General features: G+C 33.1%; 1 protein-coding gene across 2 annotated transcripts in view; it reads left to right on the forward strand.

The window, feature by feature from the left end:
• LOC143252933 (transcriptional repressor NF-X1-like) overlaps positions 1-25,087 on the forward strand; it is a 97,551-nt gene that overhangs the window by 26,804 nt on the left and 45,660 nt on the right. For both annotated transcript variants that reach the window (XM_076505824.1, XM_076505825.1), the window contains exon 3: positions 5,681-5,842. In XM_076505824.1, coding sequence (XP_076361939.1) covers positions 5,681-5,842 — 162 coding nt within the window. The remainder of the gene's footprint in view (positions 1-5,680; positions 5,843-25,087) is intronic.

Raw genomic sequence — 25,087 nt, forward strand, 5'->3', positions numbered from 1 at the left:
GTTAATGTGATTGAAAAAATTAAGTATGTGTTTTGTAGATTTGAATCCTGCAACCGTGTCATCTACATATCTGTACCAGTATAGTGGTGGATGTAATGCTGTGTTAATTGCTTGTATTTCAACTTGTGTCATAAAAATATTGGCTAGAACTGGTGATACTGGGTTGCCCATGCTTAGGCCATTTGTTTGTATATAGTTGTGGTTGTTGAACATGAAGTTTGTCTTCATCGTGGTGAATTCTATGAGGGTTGCTAATTGGTTGCTGGGAATGTCTATTGTTGGGTTAGGGTCTTGGATATAGAGTTCTAAGGCTATCTTGCAGGCTTCAGTGGTTAGAACTTCTGTAAAGAGGGATATAATATCGAAACTGGCCATTAAGGCTTTATGATTAAGTTGATTTAGATTAGACTTGAAATTAAAAGAGTCTTTGATGAATGAGCTGGCTGATGTTACATATTTGGAGAATGCCCATGCTATATTTCTCTGCAAGTGGGTTTTCTCGACATCACTGACTATAGGACATAAATGTTTTAAATGCAATTTTGAAAAGCATTTATAATTTGTTTGATAAACACCAAAATATGGAATCCTTTTTGCTGTATTTTCTATCTTTTGCAAGGAAGAAATGAATATTTTTGAGTGGTAACTGAAAATGTTTGTGTGTGTGTGTTTGTGTGTATATGTGCATGTTTTATAGTTCTTAACATCTAGCACTTAGAATTTTAAACTGTTACGTGTAAAATACTACACTCACACACACAATTATTTTAAAAAATTATGGTGATGTTGCCATGAATTAAAATAGAAGTTGTGTTTAAACAGCTTACTGCTTTTTGTAATTTTTTTTGACATTTTTTTTTCTCAGATCTGGGCTTTCTCTCTAGTTAAAAGCAGTTTAATTTTATTGTTGCATTAATTTAAATGAATTTGTTATAGTGTGTGTGGCTGAGGTTAAGGAGTGCATGTTTGCTTGTATGTTTCATGCTTCTGCTGTACAGAATGTTCAGGAACTTGTACAGCACACTAAAAATTTACCTGATTTTATTAATAGTATGATGTTAAAAATAAATCATGACTTGTCCAGTGGGCAAAATTTCAAGGTGAAACTTGGCATTGGAGTGAAGTATATGAAATACACATCAATGAACATTAGCACTGGTTTACTGTTAAGTCAGTTTCATAAAATGTGCTTAGGTTAAAACAACAGAAATGTCAAAAAGAAAATGGTGAAAAATTCACACAACTTTATACTAATATCAGTATTTATATATATAATCAGACCTTAAAATTACGGTTAACATAGGTGATGAAAAATTTCTTCATGGCTCTTATAGATTCCCATTTTTATTCATGTATAAGGCTGTACTAAATAAAATAAAATTTAGATCATTTCTCAATTCTTGTAATTCTGAAACTATTTTTAGGTTTTTAAAGTCCTAAGTTAAACTTTATTTCTATAATTTTAATGATGGATTCAGCACTTCATGTTTTCTCAGGAATGAATTGCTGCACTTGCACAGCACATTACTAATTTTCTGCCATTTAGTGTTTCTTTCTCTCAATTCACTAATCAGTGCACATGTTTAGACTTTAATGGGACCAGAGGCAATACTATCAAGTGATTATTAACATTATGTAATTATTAGCATGCATTCATTGCTATGAAAGTAAATTGTTATACACTAATACTTTGGTCACTCATGCTAAGCCAAGAAAAATAAAAAAATCAAGAATAACAGAAATTTGATAGATACTAATGTATCTATCTCCCTAGGTAGTCTATTGTTTAATGTAAATAAAATTTTTCAATACATTCAAGTTTCTTGGTTTAAATTACAATTTTTTTACTGTCATTTAATTGAATTATCATGAAAAATTATAAATGTCACAATCATAAAACACAAGAGTCTAATCCCACTTTTTCTCCTATAATACCTCCTCTTTTGATTGCCTCTTTTTATTTTAATTGCATTTGAATTGCTAGTGTCTATAGGATATATTAACCATTAGAAAGTATGAAAGATGATTTTTTTTTCTCCCAAATTTTGCAACTTTTTCTATTGTAAGCATGAAAGTGCATTTGTACCCTATTAATGCTCTTAAACAAAGTAAAAAATTAATGTAAGTCTATGCTTGGAAATTATTATTATTAAAACAGACTAAAAATACCAGTTATCTGTAGGTGAAAAGACAATGCACAACTGGCCATAAGAACCTGAACATATATCCATGGTTAAACGATGCCCTCCATGCAGCATAGAACAGCAGATGGCAAATGATGTTGAATGAAATCGTAGAGTATTTTGTGTTTTTTCTATACTATAATTTTAACCACTGATCAGTGTTGATCAAAATGAAAATATTTTACATTTCTGTCTTAATAACTGAAAATAACAGGCAATGCTAGGCTTCAACTAGCTAACTTATGATTTGAATCCATGTCGAGTTCTACATGTGAAAACCCTGACTATCATGCAACATCTGAACTTTTGCAACCAAAATTAATTTTTGAATGACAGTTTTTTTATGACAAGTAAGTTATTGTCTAGATTTGTGATGACACAATTATATTGACAAAAGTTTGGGAAAATGAAAAAAAACAAAAACATTGATAGTGGAGGCATTAGTGTAACCTCTGTTTCCAGGTACAAATAAGTGAAGTTAGTCTAGTTACACCTAGTTCCTGAGCTCTGAGACTGGCTGCTAGATTTAAAAATATTTGTTGAGACCTGATGTATATGATGTCTAGTTCAAAGTACTGGTAACTATCTCAACAAGCTGATGATTTGTGTGATGAGTGAGAAATAAGGAAACGTTTTTTCTCCTGCACACAACTATATAAATGTAAGTACCTACCACATACTGTGTGGATGTGCATATTAATATATGCACATTACTATTGTTGCTCCAAGTTTTTATAATGGATCATTCTGTGGTAATAGCACCCAAATGCATTGGAGACATCTACCAGACAGAATCTAAAGGACCATTTCAGTCTTGTCAACTTTCATGGAAAATTGTAAAAATAAAGGTATGAAGCTGAATGTTTTACACCCACAACATCTTAGCTTCTATTTCCTTTCACTGTCTGTATAGCCAGTTGTGGGAGGGTAGTTACTCTTAAATTTCATAATGTAGAAATAAAACCACCTTAATATTTAAACTAATTAAACTTCCAATTTCCACCCTTACAAAAATATGTTCAGTGGAACTACACTTTAAAGTTCTTATATAGTTCTTACTCCCAACCTCCTCCTTTTCTTCTGAAGATTTATTCAAATACCACAAAGGTACATTATAAACCCAGGTACTTCAAGGTTGTCTTTTTATCCCATTTATACCAAAGAATATTAGTTTAAAAAATTGCTATTAGATACTTATAAGTTAAATAAACCAACTACTTCTATTGTATTTGTTTTGGGATTTTTTCCTTAATCTGTAGTTTCTAAAATATTTTTGTATTTATTAAAAACTAAAGTAATGTACTTCTCTAATTGCTTGTCTTTATAGCCATTATTTTTGAGTTTATTTTTTAATAATAGAACATCATCCAGAAAAAAAATTATACTTGTTATAGACTATTAAGAACCATTTTATTTGAGGTATAGTAATACTTTAAAAGTATACATAGAGCAACACTGTTAGGTTTGTGTGTAAACAAAGAATGGTTAAAAAAATAACTGCTCTATGTCTTCTATAAAAGTGATGTCCAAATCTAAATAATTAGCACTGACCTCATTATTATTATTATTAATTCTTTCTAATGCAAATTGTGTTGGACATATTATATTTGTAGTACAATTCCTATTATTTATGGCTATTAAATCAATCATCTATGTAATGGAAAGTGTAAATGCATAAGTTAGAATTTAAAAGTCTACTTCATAAATGAATTTTCATAAAAGAACATGCGTGGATTGGCCATATCTGAAGAGAAGTTCGTTCCCATTGGAATACCCACCATCTGCTTATGTACTTGTTCATTAAAAATGATACAACTGTTGTAAATACAGATGTATTTTTACACTGAATTCTAGTAAATTTAAATATGTATACAGTTATTTCATTATTTATAAAGTTATCAAACAAATGATAAAAACTGATTACATCTTTTAGGTCTTTTTTTTTTTTTTAATATACAATGTATGAAAGTAATATGTGAAAATGGAACTTGCAGTTTCTGAAGAATTTAGATTATTTAAACATTCCAAAACTGGAATGTTATTTTTAATAATCCTAAAGTAATTACTCTAGGAACTTGAAGACAGTTTTTTTTACTTTTTCAAACAAGACATCAAACAATTAAGTAGGTGTATTGATAATGATTGGGGTATTTAATTCGTCATTGTTTTATAGTGCTGATTTAATTACCCATTAACAACTGATGTAATCAGTAATGTGTGAGAATAATATATACACGTACACATAACCAGTACAAAATTATTTCCTATCTTATATTAACTGCTGCCTATGTTTACACATTTTGTACATCTTTTTAGTTCTTTTTATTTTGATTAAGATTGGAAGATAACTGGCATTTTTATTTATGGTGTCATTTTATTTAACATACCCTCTGATATATATATAAAAATAGAATCATTTTTGTAAAAACTGTATTCAAATAACTAGAGTAATTACTTTTGGATTATTAAAAATAGAGAGAAAATTGTGAGTCGTTTACTGAAAAAGCTGAAAACTGCCCGAGATATAACTTGTTGACCCTTTATTAAGTGTAATTGTAAGAATTTTTGGATTTAATCAAATAATGCACAGGGTAAATAATGAACTTCCTGAAGTAATCAGTGTTTTAAGGACTTTGTGGATGAGTGAAATTATGTGGCATAATCATATACTGTATACTGGAACAGTATAAAATGTTGAATAAAATAGTTAAAATTGAGAATCATATTACAAATGATTGCTAAACTTGAATAAACATTTACTGGAATACCAGTCCAACTTGTTTGAAATGAGAATATAGTACAACCGCACTTTTGAAAATATGTGCTTTTAGTCTTTCAACAAAACACTGTCTAGCCTTTCCTGTCAGAGATAAACTACTTTACTAGTCAGCACTTAGAAATTTTTTTTTCCCCTTTTTCTTTGCATCTCAAATCAGCAACCCATCACAGTCAACTACAGGTAGATGTTTACCATGGTTCAGTGAGAAGAGAGACCAGCTGGTTTTATTAGCTAGCAGTGGATTAAATGTATAAATGGTCAATGATGGACTTCAAGAAAAAAATTAAAATTATAAAAACAAAATTAGTTTTGTAAAATACATGTACATAGAAGTTAGAAGGATAAAAACATGAATGGATACCATATATTACTGAAAATAGTCACCATTATCTAGAAATTAATTTATCATTTGTTTTCTTCTGATAATTTAAAGTGGTACATACAGCTTGAATTTTCAGTGCAGGTTTTTTTACTCTGACTTAGCACATTTTGTAATGGAAGTTCTGTTTGGAAAATGAGGGCAGCATGTAGAGACATGATTAACATTAGTTTTGGTTGTTTTGTGATGAATAGGTAAAAAGTAATCTACAGGTAATGGAAAGCAACAAAAATGCTCCAGGAAGTAGATTATTCTGAGGTATTAAAACTAGGCCTTCTGTACTTATATTTATAAAAATATTAAGTACTTTAGTTTTTAATGTAATTTTTGTACATGTAGATCTCCTAACCCACCAGCTTCACCGTGGAAAATATGAGTGTATGGTTTGCTGTGAAAAGATTAGAGTTGATGATGCTATATGGAGCTGCATGAGCTGTTTCCATATTTTCCATCTACAATGTATCAAAAAGTGGGCTCGTTCACCAGCTGCAGTTGTAGCAGGTAATGCATAGATTCAGTCTAGATCATCATATTTAACATATGATTTTACTAACTTAGAATGTAATAAATAGCATTAAAAATGGTAGCTAAAGGTTGATGCTTCTAAGAATAAAGAACAATTTCTTTTTGTTGAATTTTATTGTAAATATGCATTAAAAGTAAATGCAGTACCGTGAACAACTCTGTTTACTAAATTATTTATTACTATTATAAAGTCAAAAATGATGGGAAAATATTGTTAATTATTAACAAAAGTTATAGAATTTAACAAAACAAATTTGTTTATCTCAAATGCCACCTACTCTTCAGTTATTTCATCATTCTCAAAATAATTCTTTAATCACCATATTTTTAGTAAAAACTATTCAGAAAATGCAGTGTTATCATGAGCAAATGTATGTGTGTGTACTCTGAAAGAGTATTCAGTTGTGCTCTTGAGCCTTTTCACTGTATTCTAGGTCAGGAAGTAGAAAACAAGTTCAGACATTCCAACACAACACAAATTTTCAACTATTTTGTCCATACATAGGATAAAAGATATTTGGCAGTAATAAGCATTTATTTTTCTTTGTTTTAAGGTGAAGTAAATATGTTGAAATAGTAAAATTATTAACATTTATTCACTATTTAAAACTCACCACTGACACAAATTCTTAACTCTACAAATGATAGAAAATATTTGGCAGTAAGAAGGTTTTTTAGGTTTTAAGACCAAGTGGGTAATGTGTGTTAAAATACCAAAACAATATTTATTATTTAACATTTATTCCCTGTTCAAAACCTTACAAACATTGACTAAGATGTTAATAGTATTAGGCCTATTTGTAGTCTAATAGAAACATTGGGACTACTTCATAAATGTAATGTAAGACTTAGTTGAGACACTACTTGGTATGTTTTATTCTGCTTTTGACTACAACTTTTTAACTTTTGAGTTAAACTTTTTCTGTTATACCACTGAAGTTATCAAAATAATAAAAAAAAAAACCTATCTAACAAGTGAAAATGAGTAATGAGCATTGAACATTAACACCATAGTTGGTCTGAGAACAATCTGGCAATAGGTTTGTTGCTGAGCAACAATGCATATTATTCAGTACAACCAAAAAAGGAGAATGAAAGCATTCTCAACATAGTGACAAGGGCAACTAACCTTTTATAATTAGCAATTGGCAAAGGCCCAAATCAAGATACTAAATTTATGAAAAAAAATTTTGTTGGCATTGTAAAGCATGTGTAATCTCACAAGTTGTAATTTGGGAATATTTCTCTCAAGGCATGGAAGATGACTAAAGCAGAAATGTAAGTAGTGTGTTCTACAGTTCATAAATGGTTTATGACATTTCTTTTCTATCATAATTTTTTGCAATTTACAGTTTGATTATTCCATGTTGTTGTTATACAACAGTAATTTTCTCTAGAAATAAGATTAAGTTATACACTCACAGCTGTTGTAACTCCTACAGCAGATTTGCTGGCCACGTCTTTGTTATCAAAATGAGTTTTTTGACCCATGATATGATGACACTAAAGTGTATAGAATTGGTTTCTTTCATGCAGTCTTCTGAGTCAGATGATGATCCCCTCAGTGTGGATTCTTGTACATGGTAAGGAAACCTCCCAGGGAAGGTTCTGTTCTTTCAGTTTACCTCCTCTGGGATCTAAACATCCACCCACGTGTTTGCCGTGCATGGTGACCCATGAAGGGGAGGAGAGGATCCTGGTGATTGAGGGGTCAAACCCTAACACACCAATTTGGCATTGAATTCCTGTAGACAAATGGCTTTGGGGTGACCCCTTGGATTAGTTGGCTGGTTTACTTGGGCTAGGGTCAACCAAGTACCAGTGTTGGATGTTCTCATCAGATGTTTTGGACATTGTATCTGATGCTGGTGTTTGGGTATAGTGCTCACAAAATCCTGCCATTGCTGCAGTGTACTTGTTTGGCATTATAGTGCATCCCCTCATATGGCTCCATGGTGGGTGGGGTCATTGGGCACTAAAATATTCCTTATTTATTATGGATTCTCCAAATAAAATAGTGAAAAAACAATCCGTAGGTAAACAACGACATCTTGAAGATTCTTAGCAGCAATCTTCAACATCTGTAACACCTGTTCTACCTCATTTTCTTGCACTTTCATTCTTTTTCAGAGAAACCTTTAAGGCAGATGTCTCCATTTTTTATTCAGAATGGACTATTCTGGAGGGATCAGCTGGCTTTCCAAAGTCAGTAAAAAAGCTTTGCTCTAGTGATATATTGTTGAAAACATCCACATCTCAACATAGTAAACTCCTTGTGCATTCAAAGGCGATATACCTATTTCATCACAGATCATTTTTAAGCCTGGGCAGGATTCTTCCTATGGAGTTGTCTCTAGACCAAAGTGTTTTTCTAGAAATATGTGCACAGTAATATGGTGGTCTGGATTTGGATGCTTTAGCCACTCATTTCACTACACAGCTTCCCAGATTTTTGTCTCCTGTTCAGTATCCATTGGCTGGGGCAGTAGATACTTTGTTGAGGTAAGATGGGTCTTTATGTCCCATTTGTCTGTTAAAACTGGACCTTTCCATCATTCACACAACTCCATAATGTGTTCTTTTGTTTCATGTTGATCAGCTCAGGTGTGGTTTTTCACTGCTGTGCTGTCTTGTGTTTTGCTTCTTCCTTTCTCCCCTACACTCTGTCCTCATGCATGGCTTTTATCTGTAAAGAGCTGTAATTATGCAGTGCATATCTAACTTGATTCTCCTTTCTGTTCATTCTTCTTTCATGATGGTTTACCAAAGAAAGTGGTACATTTACTGCAATTGATCATCATAGTTACCCACCTTCCTGTCCTACAATTTCCCACTTCTTGAAGCTACATGCTTTTCTAACATCATGAATGTACTACAATTTCCTACATCACATTTCTTTTGGACAGGGGCCTGTTCTCTTTTGCAGGCTGTCAGGAGGCTACATCCACCATGTTTTGTGTCATTTGGTTACCAGTCTTACCCCTGTTGTTTTGTTCCTTCCACCTCTCATGTTCTCCTCATCTGACTTCTGTCTCTTATTGGATTCTTAGTGTCATCCTGCATGCTTTCACCCATCCTCCATTTGTACCATTGTCTTCATGTTCATTATACCACATCTTTTTAATACCTTTTTCTTGTTCGGGTCTGCAGGTGAACATTGTTCTTCTGATGCATTCATAATTTGTCTGCTGTATTTTATTTTGTATTTCATGTGTTATTCTTTATCCCAGTTGCTCCTTTCTGTCCAACACTTTGCCCACTCCTAAGAGTATTTTGTTTTTGTTTTCATCTCCCCTTTTCAACCACTCTGATCCTGGTCACCACCTCTGTTTGGTCAGGACTCAACATTATTACATGACACTTACTACTCCATTTTGTGGTTCTTTGTTTATTTATTTATTTATTTCTCCACAACCTCTTTCCTATTACCCTTATGGATTGGATCATACAGTTAATATGCCTAGCTTATTCTTTTCTTTCTCATGGCATTTCTTCTCCTCAGATCTGTTACCTTTTCAGCTTCCTTGATTGATATTTCTATCATCCATTGGAGAACATAATTAGTGCCATTATTTGAACCTACAGATATTTATTACTCATTATCTTCACCATTTAACCTTTTTCCTGCTCTAAAGATGTTTGTATTCCTTTTGTCACCATTTTCCATTTCAGAGATTTTCTTTCAGTGTATAAGTGCTCCATTAATCTCCCAGTTCTTTGTAGCTTCCCCAACTCAGCAGCAAATGTTGCCTGACCAAGTAAAATTAGTCTTAAATCCACAATGTAAGAACTGTGTGTCAAGTTATGCTTGTTACTGAAATGGTATGTTCTGCAAGACCATTAGAACCTTGTAGTATTTTGCTTCATACACCTTTTGCCCCAGACTGTACATCCATAAACTAACATGTGTTAAGCAGATAGGGATTACTGTCCATCTATGATGATCTGTGTACTGTCAATCATGGGATTAGTTTGCTTTTCAAAACAAGGTATTGTGGTTTCCAGGGTTACATACCTCTTGATATCTTTCTCACCTTCTTCTAGTAAAGTAAAAGAGTCTGCAATTTGCCAGTTCTTAGAATGAAGGCCTTGTCTCCTGAGTGTGCTCAATTCCACTCAGTTGAGAAGCAAAGCAGTTGCATTCTGCTGGTGTAGATGGCATTGATGCACTTCTGCTATGGATCTGATTCAGTTCTCGGCAGATATGATGATGGTTTTCAGTGTTTTTCTAGCGGGAATCATAGCAGTAATTATAACATTAATATATTATAAAGTTTAGAAACTGCAACAAAACATGTCCAACATCAACTAATACTTCCACTGATCATAAGCACATTCTGCTTACACTTACGTATCACCTTTTCAATCAGTACACAACTTGCATGTTGCTTGACAACTTTCACATTATAACACAGAACATTACTGTGAGTCAGGTATTCTCAAAAAAAAAATTATTTTCTTATGAATGAGACACAAACATAAAAGATTTACTCCTCCATAGTCAACTTTCAAACAATGTGTATCTATCAGGTGATACTCAAGGTGGTAGATACAGTTCAGAGCAACGGTTGCCCTTACATTAGTCATATAGCATATGTTAATATTTCAAGAGTCAGCCTATTCTGTAAGTAAGCATTCAAGTTGTAAATGTAAATCTACATAGAAAAAACCCACCACATGCTTGCTAAATGCATAGGAGAATGATTATGTAAACAAGAGCATGTTTTGAAAAGTGGACTGATCTTCTTCCGGGGCAAAATGGGAATGGTGATGGAATGAAGTGAGTGATATATAAAGGGAGATGAGTGATGTCACACAACAGTATATGGCAAATATTTCTAAACATTTCCTGATGGTCTACATGACATCACTCATCTTTATTTACATGTCACTCATTTCATTACACCACCATTTTCTGTTTGCCCCTGAAGAAGAAAACACTCAGTTTATGGGATATCATTTTGTATCTAGGCTTATTGAACCTGTGTTTCTATAACATCATGGATATTTCAGATAGAGAAAAGCCTACAGCTCAGCACTTTAGCAAAGCTAATTATTTCATTAAACACTTTGAAGAACATGTCATAAAATGCTTTCTCTAACACAAATTAAGGAATTATGATTGAAAGAAATAATTTTTAAATTAGCTTATATTATTCCTTTAGTATTAATTCTTTCCTTGTGAGTACTTTTTTCTTTGCATGTCAAAGTTTTACTGACTTACATTTAGAATTTAAGTAAACTACTTTTATTATCTTGTCATTAAAACATGGCTAATAAATCATATTTTAATATTACACAAGTAAAATTCTAATTGTCAAGGAAATGTTTAGTATGAGAATTGTGACATTTTCTCCTTAGGTCTTCCCCTTTTTTATGAGAACTATGGAAGTTAATATTTCATTATAAAATTATTTATCTTCAAGCAAGGTCAGATATTTGTAGCCTTTGATCTTGTGTGGTTACAGAACCATAAACTAGAAAATTAGACCCCTCTTGCCATGCCAACCTCTCGCATCTTCTTTTTCACAAACAGCCAATTTTGACATTTAGTACTGTATTTTATAACCAATAGAAAACTAGGGTTTTAGTCTATCAAATAATATATTGTTTCCTGTACAGATAATTATCTCTTTCACTTTAATTGCAATTATTGCATAGTTAGAAAGCCAAAAGAATTATGATAGTTGTATGATGATGTCTGCTCTTGTGTTATTAGGTGCTTTATTTAAGTTAATAAAAATTATTTAATATTGTAGTACAATTAATGTAAGAAAGTAGTATGTTTTACTAACAGTCAATAACAAGAAAAAAGACCTAGATAACTAATATATTTCTTGTTTTTCTATTTATTATGAAAGTAACTAAAATGTAAAAATTAAGGTATTATGTTAGATTAGGTAAAATTTTAATAAGTTGTTCATGAGATATGCTTGCAAGTTGCCTGTGCATTGTTTAATTGTATAGAATAACATGAGTTATACATTTACTGAGTGATTTATAAGTTTTGTGATGGGATAATTAGTTATACAATGAGTTCCAAGGGCAATAAAACAAAAAAATGTATTTACTTGTTATAATTTGAAGTCATTCTAGAAATAAAAATGGGTAATTTAGATTTATTTCATATTTTTTATTGTGGTTATGAGATTGATCTGGCCTCCCCTGTATAGATTTTAGGGTAGAAAAAAATGACAACCAAAAAAATAAACTAAAATCAACATTTGATAAAACGATCAAAAGGAAATATTGTTCTTACAGTTTGTACCAGATTTGTCAGTCAGTTTTTCTATAAATTAAAAAACAAAAACCAATGAATAAAATTAGTCAATATTAAATAAAACTAAAGATGAAATCAATATAATGGAGGAAATGGGTATTTTTAAAATTGTATGTGAATTTGGATTTTGTATAGATTGGTCAAACTAGAAGAAACTTAAAAATTAGAATAGATGAAATTGAGAGACATTACAAACAAAGGGGAAAATTCTGTGCTAACTGAACATGAAAATTATAATGGTTATAACATTCAATGGGATAAAAGTGTTACTTTGACACAGACAAAGTGATGGCTAGAAATATTAGGGAAACTGTAGAAATAATGAAATTTAATAAACATTAAATCTTTAATGGGAATGAAGGCTTGAATAAACAATGTATGTTAATAGCAAGAATTTCTTAAGTATGTAATATACATATTTACATGACCTGTGGCTGCACAGTATATGTTTATCATACTCCTAAGAATGGCATGAATTGGTGCTGAAACATGAGTCTATTTTAAGACCATTTGTTTACTAAACAACATTGATCATTTGAGTATTTTTATGTAATAAATATTTTACAGAAATTTCTTTAATTTTAATTTTTGATGTGATCATTTGCTATATCTGTAATAAATAGCTCTTCACTGTTTTCTTTATCTTTCTTGTATTATAAATACCATATTTTTTAAATTTAATTTATGTATCTCTTGTTACATTCTCTTTTTATACATTTTCCCATATATTGGTTCCATTTGGAACATCTTCATTAAGTTGGCATTAACCAACAGACTTATTTCTGATAAGGAAATAAGTGAAATAGTTTGGCATATTATGAGGATAAATTCTGCCATTTATGTATAATGGCATAAGTAAGTTTGTGGAAGGACTACCAGATGAAGTGAGGTAGCAAATATGGAAATAGTGAGCAAGTTGCAACAGCCTCAGTGACTGTAGCTGAGACAATGATTCTCAAAGGAGACTTAAAACTCAAACACTTTTGCACAGCTTACTGTTATTCTTCAGGAGAATAAAGGATACCTTAGATATACTACTATCCAAATATGCATACAGAAAACTCGTGCAGAAGACTCTCCAGTTACATACACATAAATATCTCAACATCACAGTACAGTCATACTGTGTTCCTGTGAGTGGTCAAGGTTCATTAAGTACATTAGAGTAAACTTCCTCCAGCAAAATAGGCAAAATCTTCCACTGCATTCAAGTTCTAAGAATGTGCAAGAGAATCAAAGCAAGTTGTGTCTGCTGTTACTGCTATGAAAAAGTAATGCAACCAAAGTCCTTTTTGTCTGCTGCCTTTGGAGATGCAGCAGATTCTTTCATCAAAAGATTTGTTCATAGCCAAGCTTGTTTATGGCTGGGTGATGCTTAGTATATGCCTGTAAAAATACTTGGACCTGGGTAATACTAGAGCTATGAGGAACCTGGTCCATCTTGCAATGTATCTAGCACTCTGATTAGTTGATACTAACTTTATTCTGGCAAATGGTGTTTAATTGAATGTGAATGGAGGTATATATCCAATTACATTAAAACATTGAGACCTTGAGGGTAGATCTACTGCAAAAACTGTTAGTTGTTCCTTTGCTACAGGTAAACTCTGCAAAACTCCATCTATGGTCATCCAGACCAAGTTCAAGAACAGTGGACCATACATATGTACCTGTTAAGGAGGGAAGTGAACAGTTCTGGTGTTTCATTGTGTATTATAGACTATGTTGAGTTTATCACAATTTATTGCAGTGATTGAATTAGTACATGAAATATACTGTGTCACATCTGAAAAAACAAGCTTCATTTGTTTAAACATTTATCTTTCTAAGAACTTCTGTGTGACTATGAATACTTATTTGGCTTCCTGCTGGTATGCTCATAGGCATGATAAGTAAAGTAAAAGTAGCTGTACAGATAGGATTTCTTTTATTGCACTCTGTTGACAGTAACGACATGGCTGCCAGGACATCTGAGGTCTTGTAAATTGGTTTGTCATCACTAGGAGGCACATCATAGTCCAGTGTTGATTTATGATGACTGAATTAACTCTTTCATCCTTGGCATACTTTACTGCACATCACAGTTTTTAGTTAATTAGATTGAAAATTTAATTAAAATACTTTTGTTCATATCATATAAATTAGTACAGCATAAAATCATAACTAATAATTCATATTTTAATGGTATGTATGTTTTAAGTTCTTAAATTTGTGATGCAAGTTGTTTTTTTAATTTAAATTTCACCAAATGTGAGAAATGTGATTTATTTTTTAGTAGGTATCCCTCTCTAATCTAATTTATTTCCCATAATTTCAAGAAGTACAAAATATGAAGTAAATTGCACTTTAATTTTGTCATAGCTCAAGAAAAGCACAATTTGTATACCCTTCAATCTTCTTTGACAAACCCATTAAACATAATATTGGACCTGTTTTGCCATATACTCTATTTCCGATTTGTCAGTAATTCTTTCTGATGCTTAATACTGTACTACTTATAACCAACAGAAAAGCCAAGGTTTTCATCTGTCAAATGAAAAATTGTTTTTGTACAGAAAAATGTTAATATCTTTTTCAGTACAAGCTTAGGTCCCACAGTAAATATATGGGCTAACTTGGATGAATTCATAATGGCTCTTGTTGCACAGTTAGAATGCCTGAAAAATTGCAATGTTTGTGGGACATTGTTTGCTTTTTGCATGTTATTATTGTACATTCTTTGATAGAGTTCTACCAATAGTATAAAAATGTAGGGTTAACAGAAAAAAAAATAAAAAATAGATAACTACTTTATTTCTTTTTGTCATGTGATTTCTTTATTTTTTATTGTAAAAAATAAATTGTAAAACAGGAAATTCTCTAGGTTAAGATTAGATTTAGTAAAATAAATAATAAAAATATTTTTTTTTACATTGTGAACAACGTGGAGTAGCTCAAACACTTTGTAATATGATAGCATAACATGGGCCATATGTTCCCAAATGATTTACAACGTACATTGGTGCAAGCAGTAATTAGACATGGTTTTGGGCAGTAAACAATACAATTTAAGAATAAACAGATGTATTCTGTAAGGTGTTTAAAGCTACTTAGGATAAACAAATGTGGTTTGATGTTACAATATGAAGTCACTTCAGAAAGAAAAAATGGTAATTTAGATTTATTTTGCTTTTTGTGGTTTCAAGGTCAGTCAAATTGAACAGCCTTGTAGAGAGTTAGGGAAGAGAAAATAATTAAAATATAACATTTTCCTGAAAAAAACATTTCAAGATTGATTTAGTTTGTGCAAATGGCATTTTATAAGTGTTGTCAAAAAAGTCATCCAGATTATTGGCAAACTGCTTCATTAACTTGTTGTTTACAGCTTTCGTTCTTTGCATTTTATGCTTTTAGCTTTGTTCATTTTTTGATGAGTGTATATTGTTAACATGTTTTTTCCATGTTAGTTTTGTGTCAAAAGTGATGCCAAGGAATGTGATGTTTTTGCTCATGTTAATGGTTGTGTTTCCGAGTGATAGTTTTATTTTTTCAAGATTTTTTCTTTGCTTCTTTAATTTCCTATAGAAGGTGATTGCTTGTGTTTTCGTTGGATTTAACACGACTCTCCACTTGTTGCTCCATGTTGAGACGTTATTTAGTGATTCTTATACGCGAGACATGGCCATCACTGGGTTTCTGGAGGTGCTCCAGATAGCGATGTCGTCTGCTTAAACAAACTCACTTATCATACTGACAGATGTGTTGTTCTTTCTTCATAGTTTTGCATGAATCCAAGCTTTTTATGATGTGTCACGTAGAATAATGCTACAATAGAATGCATATACATACATATATGAAAAATTGTTCTAACACTTGGGTTTGTTTGTTTTGGAATTTCGCACAAAGCTACTCGAGGGCTATCTGTGCTAGTCGTCCCTAATTTAGCAGTGTAAGACTAGAGGGAAGGCAGCTAGTCATCACCACCCACCGCCAACTCTTGGGCTACTCTTTTACCAACGAATAGTGGGATTGACTGTAACATTGTACCCCCACGGCTGGGAGGGCTAGAGCATGTTTAGCTTACGAGTGCACGCCCTTACAGCTTGTCAATGTATGTAGGTATTTGGGCCTTCCCTCTAGTCTTACACTGCTAAATTAGGGACAACTAGCACAGATAGTAAGTGTATGTAGGTATTGTCAGCCTTTTATAGTGTCCTAGTGGATTGTGGAGAACGTTTTGTGATTGGTTGGATTATAAATGTTTCTGATTGGAGGAGTAATTTCCTGTAGATTCAACCAATGGCAGCCACAGGTTACTGATCTCTAATCTGGAATTTCTGTTTAAACCTTTTAAACTATTAAACCTTCACTAAACAGAGATTCTGTATTAGAGGTGTGTAACCTATGGCTGGTTGCCATTGGTTGAATCTACAGGATATCTCTCCTCCAATCAGAAACAGTGATAATCCAACCAATCATAACATCAGGACACTACAAAAGACCGACAACAGCTACACACACACTGACCTGAATACGAAAAGCAGAAGACTTTCGAGATATTGTCCTCTACACTTGTGTCTCCACAACAGGTAGTTGCCACCATTTTACAAGGTTTTTTAAGCTGGATCATATTCATAAGCAGGTGAAATTCTTTAAGAGAAATGGAATCCATTGATAGTAACTTGTGTACCTAAACTAAAAATAAACTTGATGTAGTAAATACTTTGGTTTTGATGTAATATATTTAGTTGTGGAAATTAGAATATTTCATAAAAAATACAATTTAACACATCTATTTTTGTGCAAATGGCAGTTTCAATGTACGTTATTGTAAACTAAGGCAGAAAGTAACACGTGCAGCATTGCTTTGTAATTGTTTAAGAGTTATACTTTACTAGCATCAAGATGAAATTGCAGGGACATAGTATATTGTACTAGTTGGATCTCATGGCTAGACATTGGAAGGCAGTGCTTATACAGTACTTTCTCATATTCAGTGATATTTGAAGGAACCAGTAGGTGCAGTTTTACTTCAATTCTGATTGGACTTGGGTTTTATTACTATAACAACCAGATGATGGTGGAAAGTTTATGTGCATGTGAGAAATAGCTGTGAAATATACTTTGTTGTAAACAATTTATTGGGAATAACAGCTATGTACCGAGATGCGTTCTTGACAGGTGCTGGTATATCTTGTACAGGCAATATACATTTGTGTATGTATGTGTGTGTGTGTATGTGTTTTAGCTAAGGCAACAGTTTTGATACTGCACTTACTTTACAAAACCCATTTTTGGAACAAATTCTAATTGCAAATGGGCTGTTATAACTTGGATATTGTCACTGCTGAATAAATTTCTTACCAATCAAAAACTAATATGGTAAAGCATCTTATAACAACTTTTTATATATAAAACCAGAATCTTGATGCTTGGGACTATCGTATTTCTTCAGCTGGTCCGCCTTGGAGTGGATTCCTGTACGTATCGAGGGAACCTCCCAGGGAAGGTTCTTTTCTTTCAGTTTACCTCCCCTGGGATCTAAACATACACCCATTTGCCCCACATGGTGACCTGTAAAGGGGAGGAGATGATCCTGGTGGTTGAGGAGTCAAACCCTAACACACCACTTTGGCCTTGAATTCCTGTAGACGTGTGGCCTTGGAGTGGCTCCCCTGTGGTCAGTCGATGATTTACTTGAGCTAGGGTCAACCAAGTACGAATGTTGGAAGTTCTCAACAGATGTTGCGGACATTGTATCTGATGCTAGTGTTTGTGTATAGTGCTCACGAAACCCTGTCATTTTTGCAGTGTCCTTGTTTGGCATCATAGTGCATCCCTTCCTAGGGCTTTATGGTGGGTAAAGTAAGTGAGCACCAAAATATTTTTTTTATTATTATTATTATGGATCCTCCAAATAAAAACTGAAATAAAATAATGTAAAACAGTCCATAGGTTAATCGGCCACATCTTGCAGATTCTTAGCAATAATCTTCAATATCTGTAACACCTGTTGTACCTCATTTTCTTATACTTATTTTCATGCACCTAATTGGTCCTTTACTGCTATTGATCTCTCAATTGGCTCCCCTTCACAATTCACCCATTTTTCATGGAAGATTCAAAATAACTTACAAGGGCAGTGATCATTTTCCTGTAATTTTGAGAAAGACCTGCTGTGGTCTGACCCTCATGCTTCAGTGGAAGCTGGATCAAGCCAACTGATCCTCTTTCACTGCTCTCTCAGAACTTGATCCTGCCATTGTCTGTAAGCCATCAGTAGACAACTGCATGGCAGGAGTAACTAACTGTATTATACAGGGACTGCTCAGTGTATTCCTAAAACCTCGACACATTTTTTACAATATCTTTGTCCATGATGGAATCCTGCCTGTCACATGGAACTGAAACTCAAAAACAGGCCTGGGATACTTTTCGTAGGTATCCCACGCTCTTGAACCACATTGCTTTCTAGCAGGCCCCTGCACATGCTTGGTGAGTGAGGCATCAAAGCCAGAAGGACTCGTGGATTAGGTTCACAACCAGCATATCTTACCACTTCCAAAATCATATGGGACAAGATTTGAAAAGTCAGTGCACAATATAATCCTGTTCCCCTCTCGATCTAGCTTTCTGATAGCCAGGAAGTAGCTGATACCAGGAGCATTGCCAGTATTCTAGGTGAAAGCTTTTGGAAGGTATCTAGCACTTCTTATTCATCCTCCATCTTTATAGTTATCTTGACTTGCACAGAGCAATCACCTCTTTTCTTTTGAGCTGATTGCATCTGTGACTGTATTCATCCCTTTACACTAGTGGAACTCAAACTGGTAGTACATCAGTCGGACATGATAGTGTACACTACAAGATGCTATGCTATCTATCTCCTGCTTCTTTTGCTGTTCTTATGATTGTATTTAACTAGATCTGGCAGGAGAATATTTTTCCTGATGCCTGGCACCAGACTGTTGTTCTGCCTTTCTCTAAGCCTGGGAAGGATCCCAAGACTCCTTCAAACTACTGTCCAATTGCTTTGACAAGCTGTCTCTATAAAACCTCAGAGAGGGAGGTTCATGCTCATGTTGTTCTGTTCCTTGAATGAAACAATCTCTTCTCACTCACCCAATGTGGGTTCCTATGACAGAGCTCCACCATGGACCACCTCATTAAACTTTAAACGTCAATCAGAGAAGCCTTTCTCAAACATCTTGTATCAATATTCTTTGACATTGAGAAGGCTTTTGATACAACATGGGGGTATGGCATTTTGCAAGACCTTTAATTATATGGGTTATATGGCCATTTGACCATTTTTATTAAAATATTTTTAATGGACAGGAGAATCCAAGTTCGTGTGGGTTCAACACTTTCCCATTCTTTTCTACATGAACTTGGAGTCCCTCAGGGCTGTATTTTAAGTGTTACACATTTAAGTATAAAAATTAATGCCATCACTGAACAACTCTCTCTTACTAATACAAACGGGCTCCGTGTTGATGACTTTTACATCTCATTTCAGTTATCAAACATGAGCTACAGATTGACGTCAATCATTTACTGAAGTGGACCACAGCAAACGGTTTTAACTTCTCTCTTTCTCTCTCTAAACTATTTGCATGCATTTTTGTTGTTAATGGGGTATTCACCTTGATCCTGAACCTCTGTGGTCCCTAAGACAATGTTCTTTGGGCTTATCTTTGATCTTAAGCTGACCTTTATATCAGACATCAAGCAGCTAGGAGTCAGTTGTACAAGAGCTGAACATCCCCGTGTCCTCTCTTCCACCACTTGGGAAGTGAATCTATGTTCTGTGCTAAAGATGTATCATGCTCTTATTCAATCAAAAGTAGACTATGGGTCACTAGTCTGTGATTTTGCCAGGACCTCAGTATTGAAAGTGCTGGATCCCATTCATCATCAGGGATTTCTGCTCTGCACAGTAGCTTTCCACACTTCCTCAGTTCAGAGCTTATACACAGTCTCATGAAACTTCTCTTCACCTCTGCCATTTGCAAATATCTTTTCTGTATGCTTTGAAACTTCGATCCTTACCACAGTAATTGGAGATGTGTTTTCCTTCCTCAGTTGGCCATGCTTTTTCAGTACAGATGATCTGCTGTTGCTCCTTTGGGCCTTCCTATTCAGGCACAGTTGGATGAATTGTGTCTGTTCTTAGATAACATTGTTGTATCTACTGGTCAGCCCATCCCACCATGGCTTCTTACAGTCCCCATATGTGACCTGTCTTGAATTCATCTGAGAAAAGCAGATACTCCCAAGTGGAAGTACTCTGTTATTTGCTGAACATCTTTCAAACCATCCTTCCATTCCTATTTATATGAATGATTCAAAAATTGGTTGACTTTGTGGGTTCTGCCATGATTTGTTGTGGTTGCATGCAGAATCCACTCTACAGTTTCTGTATTCACTGCTGAACTGTATATAATTTCTCTTGTCCTGGATCACATAAAAACTAAGCAGTACCCAAATTGCACTATCTATACTGACTCTACTGGCCCTGGAATCACTTCACATTAGTTCTCTCCCTGTTCTTGCTGATATTCAAAACCAACTGGCCTATTTCTCGCTGACACTGCAGCTAAATCTATCTGTTCTGGCACTATCACTGCTGTGCCTGTTCCTTGCATGGACTACGGTTTTGTATTCAGTGTTTGGCTCCATGCCAATTGGCAGTTGACTTAGAGTGAGTAATGTGAAAACAAGCTTTTCCAAATAAAACCCTCTATTGAACTTTGACTGTCTTACTTCCATAAGGATCGGAAAGAGGAAATTGTCCTAACTAGACTATGCATTGGTCACCATTTTTTAACTTGTTTTGTTTTATATGGGACTGATGCACCAGTGTGATGTCTGTGTGACAGTCAGATCACAGTAAGCCACATTCTACTGTCTTGCAATTGTTACAGCTCTCAATGACAACACCATTTTAAACACGTTTTGTCTTAAGGCTTATCCATAATGTTAAACAATGTGATTGATAGTGACACTGTTCACCTTACAAATGTTTTTCATATTTTAATGTGATTGCCTTTTAAGAATCAAAGTTCATTTAGTTTGATTTGGAAGTAGAAAATGGCTGTAACATCAAATAACTTGAAACCAGGACGGAAAGGCCAATTTCAGGTGTCTGATGCTGATGTTTGAACTATCTGTTAGTCATCCTGGTGAGTTATGATAATTACAGTTTTGCTATAAAAAGTGCTTTACAACTTATATTACTGTAGTTTTTCTCTTACTGCTGTAGACTAGATATAAAAATTGGAATTAATGCTATTTATAATTTTAATTCAAAATTAAACTTTATTTACCTTAATTTCTTTTTTATTAAATTTCATAATTTTACTTTAATTTTAACCTTTTATCAGGTGTTTGGTGCAGATAGCATAGTTACTTTGCACCACAAAACACCAAGTCAACCATCCAACCAATCTTCAGCGAGTCAGAAGTTTTACATCTGCATTTTTGGGACATGCCTTGCCTTTCTTTGCTCAAGTCCCTGGTCTGACTATAGCTTATATAGAGTTGAACAGAGATGTACAACATTTCATACCCTATCAGATGCCACCAACAGGTTAATAACATTGGATTCTTAGGAGCTAATGGTGTCTCTGACTGTCACCATGTCATTGTTAGATGCTCCACCTGCCTAAGAAACATTGCTATATGTTTTTGCTGAAAATTCTGCAGTCAAGCCTGCCTCTCACTCAACATATACAAGTATTTTGTAAAATCTCACAGTGAGAACTGTAAGAATCACTTGTGTGTGCATGTCAAGTGGGACAACAACATCAGGAAGTCCATGAAGGTCTTTCTGGAATTAAAAATTGAAAAAAAAAAAATACTTCACCTGGAAGAAAATGTTTCAGAAGACCACTTCTATCTGTTAGGAATGCACTGCTACCTTGGATAACCTGATATCTGATATTTTCCTCTGTACATTGTTTTGTAACATATTTATGTATAAATAATAGTTATGTAATTACAGAATGAGAGTTTTGCATCATTCTGTGTGAGTGTGTGAAAGTTGTTGGCAACCATAACACAGTGAATTGAAAGTATATTAAAATGTAATTCAAAAACAAGACTTTGCAAAAAAAAAAAAGTCAATCCTAGGTATGGTATATAACTACTGAATACTAGAATTGAAATGGAGTTGAAGATTGTCTCTCCATTCAATTATACACAAATATAAGTAAAATCCTTTGCAACAACAAATACACATCTGAAATTACTAAAGGGTCTGGTTTATGAGCTAGAACCAAACTACATTGAGAATGTGTTGTCCAGTAGCAAAGTCAAAGAATAAACAGCCTTTTAACTCATTCACAATGGGCTTATTGTAATATTCATGAGGTCATCTACAGATTTGCACACATTAAGTATTTGCACTATAACTTCTGATACAATAGGTGTATCTTCACAACATTTAGTACACTTTTTGCAAAGATTACAAGTTTTCTGTACACAGAAATCAGATTTGTTAATGAAATATTTTTCACTAAAGATTTATTTGTGAAAAACTTAAGTATGTTTTGTTACTAGTCCAAGTGTGATGTGATTTCATGTTGTAATAAAAAAAACTATTCTTTGTCCCAAAAATCTTAAATATTATTTGTGTAATCCATAAAACGTCCTAAATACTTTTCAGATGTTTTTGATAAGACTATATTTTGTTATTTTCAGTACCTTAAGTATGTGAGGTCCATCACATGACCAACCTCGTAACCATCAGGAAAAATGAGGAAATATGTATAAATTATGCATTTTCCTGCTAAAATGACTATATTATAACAAGAAAATACAAATATTTAGTCTAAGTATCTTAAGTCTCATAACACTGTATATTAATATATATGTATTAATATATATATATTATTGTATTGATCTTCTAGTTATGCCTAGGTAGCATTAAATAACTTACACTGATGCAGTGCTTGTGCACTCATGTTACATATCAAATAATATAAAAGTGACTAAAGGTCTTTACTGTCTTGGTTGTGTTTTAGTGGACTAGTATTTTATAATGTTAAGTCACATTTCAGTTGTTATACGTTATATATGTATATGTATTTTTACTATTTAGAAGTAAGTTATTAAACTTATTATTCTTAAAATACAGCACAATAAATAAGAAAATCAAGCAAACAATTATCTCTTCCAGCTGTGACCTTTGAACTCTGTTGTGGCTGGACATAGGTTGCTAAATCTTTTACAATTTTGCACATGGAGGATATCAAACAATTTTTTTAGGTTTTATATATATATATATACAGTTGAATAACCAAAAAATCTTAAATAATAAATGTGGTAGCCTTTTTACAGCATAAAATGGCTGGAAAAACTCCTGGATATTCTAAGCTGTCAATTGGTTATTCACATGTTGGATATTGAAGTTAGTATATACAAGGGACTATTTCCAAACATAGAAAGAGGTGAATAGAATCACTGTATTTGATTCAGTACAAAAGCCCTATCTCAGCAAAATGAAAAGATACAAGATTCTTATTTTATATTCTACCTGTTAATATTGATAATTTGTATGAAACTAGAGACTTGATCACAAGCATCTAATTTTAAACAGTGCTGCATTCAGCATACCACATGACTCATTAAAAACTTGTATTATTTAAGTGTTTTTTTAATATTTATTTCTAAATTAAGAAATTAACTCATAATTCAAACTTTATTATTATATATATAATTCAATTCCAAACTTATTGACATAAATTCATAAAATAGTAGTTAATAAAATTTTGAATGCAAGTCAAAAAACATGATGACATGGCCTGTGACCCATGAGTTATTGTGAAAAGGCTAATAGAGAATGCTAATGGCAGAGAAATAAAGTATAAGGTGCAGAAGGTAAGATCAATGAAAAAATAAACAATAATTAAAGGATAATAATAATAAATGGGTAAATAAAAATAATTATGTACCCCTACCATACATCACTATACAAAACACTATACAATTAAATATATATGTAAAAACGGCTGGTTTTGTTTGAGAAAATTTTTTTGTAGAGGAGCAAACAATCTCTCGCTCCTCTACAAAAACTTTTCTCAACTCAAACCAGCTGTTTTTACATATATTTCTCTACAAGTGGGTTTTCTGGTCATCACTGACTATACATTTAAGAAAAGTTACAAGGAGTCTGTCATTTCCTTTACTTTTATCTCCATGAGAAAGTAAGCTAAATTAAAACAATGATAAGCAGAGTATAAGATAATTCCAATTCTTAAGGCTACAAGACTGAAAGGATTAAAGGAAAAAGGAATATTTGGAAAATAATCACATGATAATTTGTCCAAGCCATCCTTGATTGTGACAAATGCCATTTCTGGTGACAAAGTTTTAAGTTTAACAGAGGGAATAACTGTCTTTATAGATGAAAATAATATCTATTTAGAGCAGTGGTTCCCAACCAGGGGTTCGAGATAGCGTTTTAGGGGGTGCAAGATAACAGTTGTTTTGGCCACCTTCATCTTTATTCTTAAATAAATAATTACTGTAAAGGGTGCAAGTACATATTAAAATTTTTTAGGGGTGCAGGGCATAAAAAAGGTTGGGAACCACTGATTTAGAATTACGTTTTGAGATGTTCATGTAAACACACATATACGCAATATTTGATCTTGATTTTAAGGTTGTATTTATAATAAAACTTAAGTATATGGTATTAACTTGCAATTAAGTTTAATTATTATAACATTTTCTTTGTTCAAAAGTTTTGCTTATTTGTCTTATGTAGTACACTGTTGTATGTTTTCTTCAGCACAAGAATCAATGTATTTCCAGAATATGTGTTTTTTGTATAATTACATACTTTATTTGATTTAAAAGCACACACAACCAGTAGAAGGTCAGGTGAAGTACTGGAAAAGTAATTATTTTCTATTCTGTCTTAGCTGGTTTATTATTTTAATTTATGAAGTTTTCAG

Source organism: Tachypleus tridentatus, chromosome 6 (assembly GCF_004210375.1).
Source record: "Tachypleus tridentatus isolate NWPU-2018 chromosome 6, ASM421037v1, whole genome shotgun sequence".
NCBI classification, from domain to species: domain Eukaryota; kingdom Metazoa; phylum Arthropoda; class Merostomata; order Xiphosura; family Limulidae; genus Tachypleus; species Tachypleus tridentatus.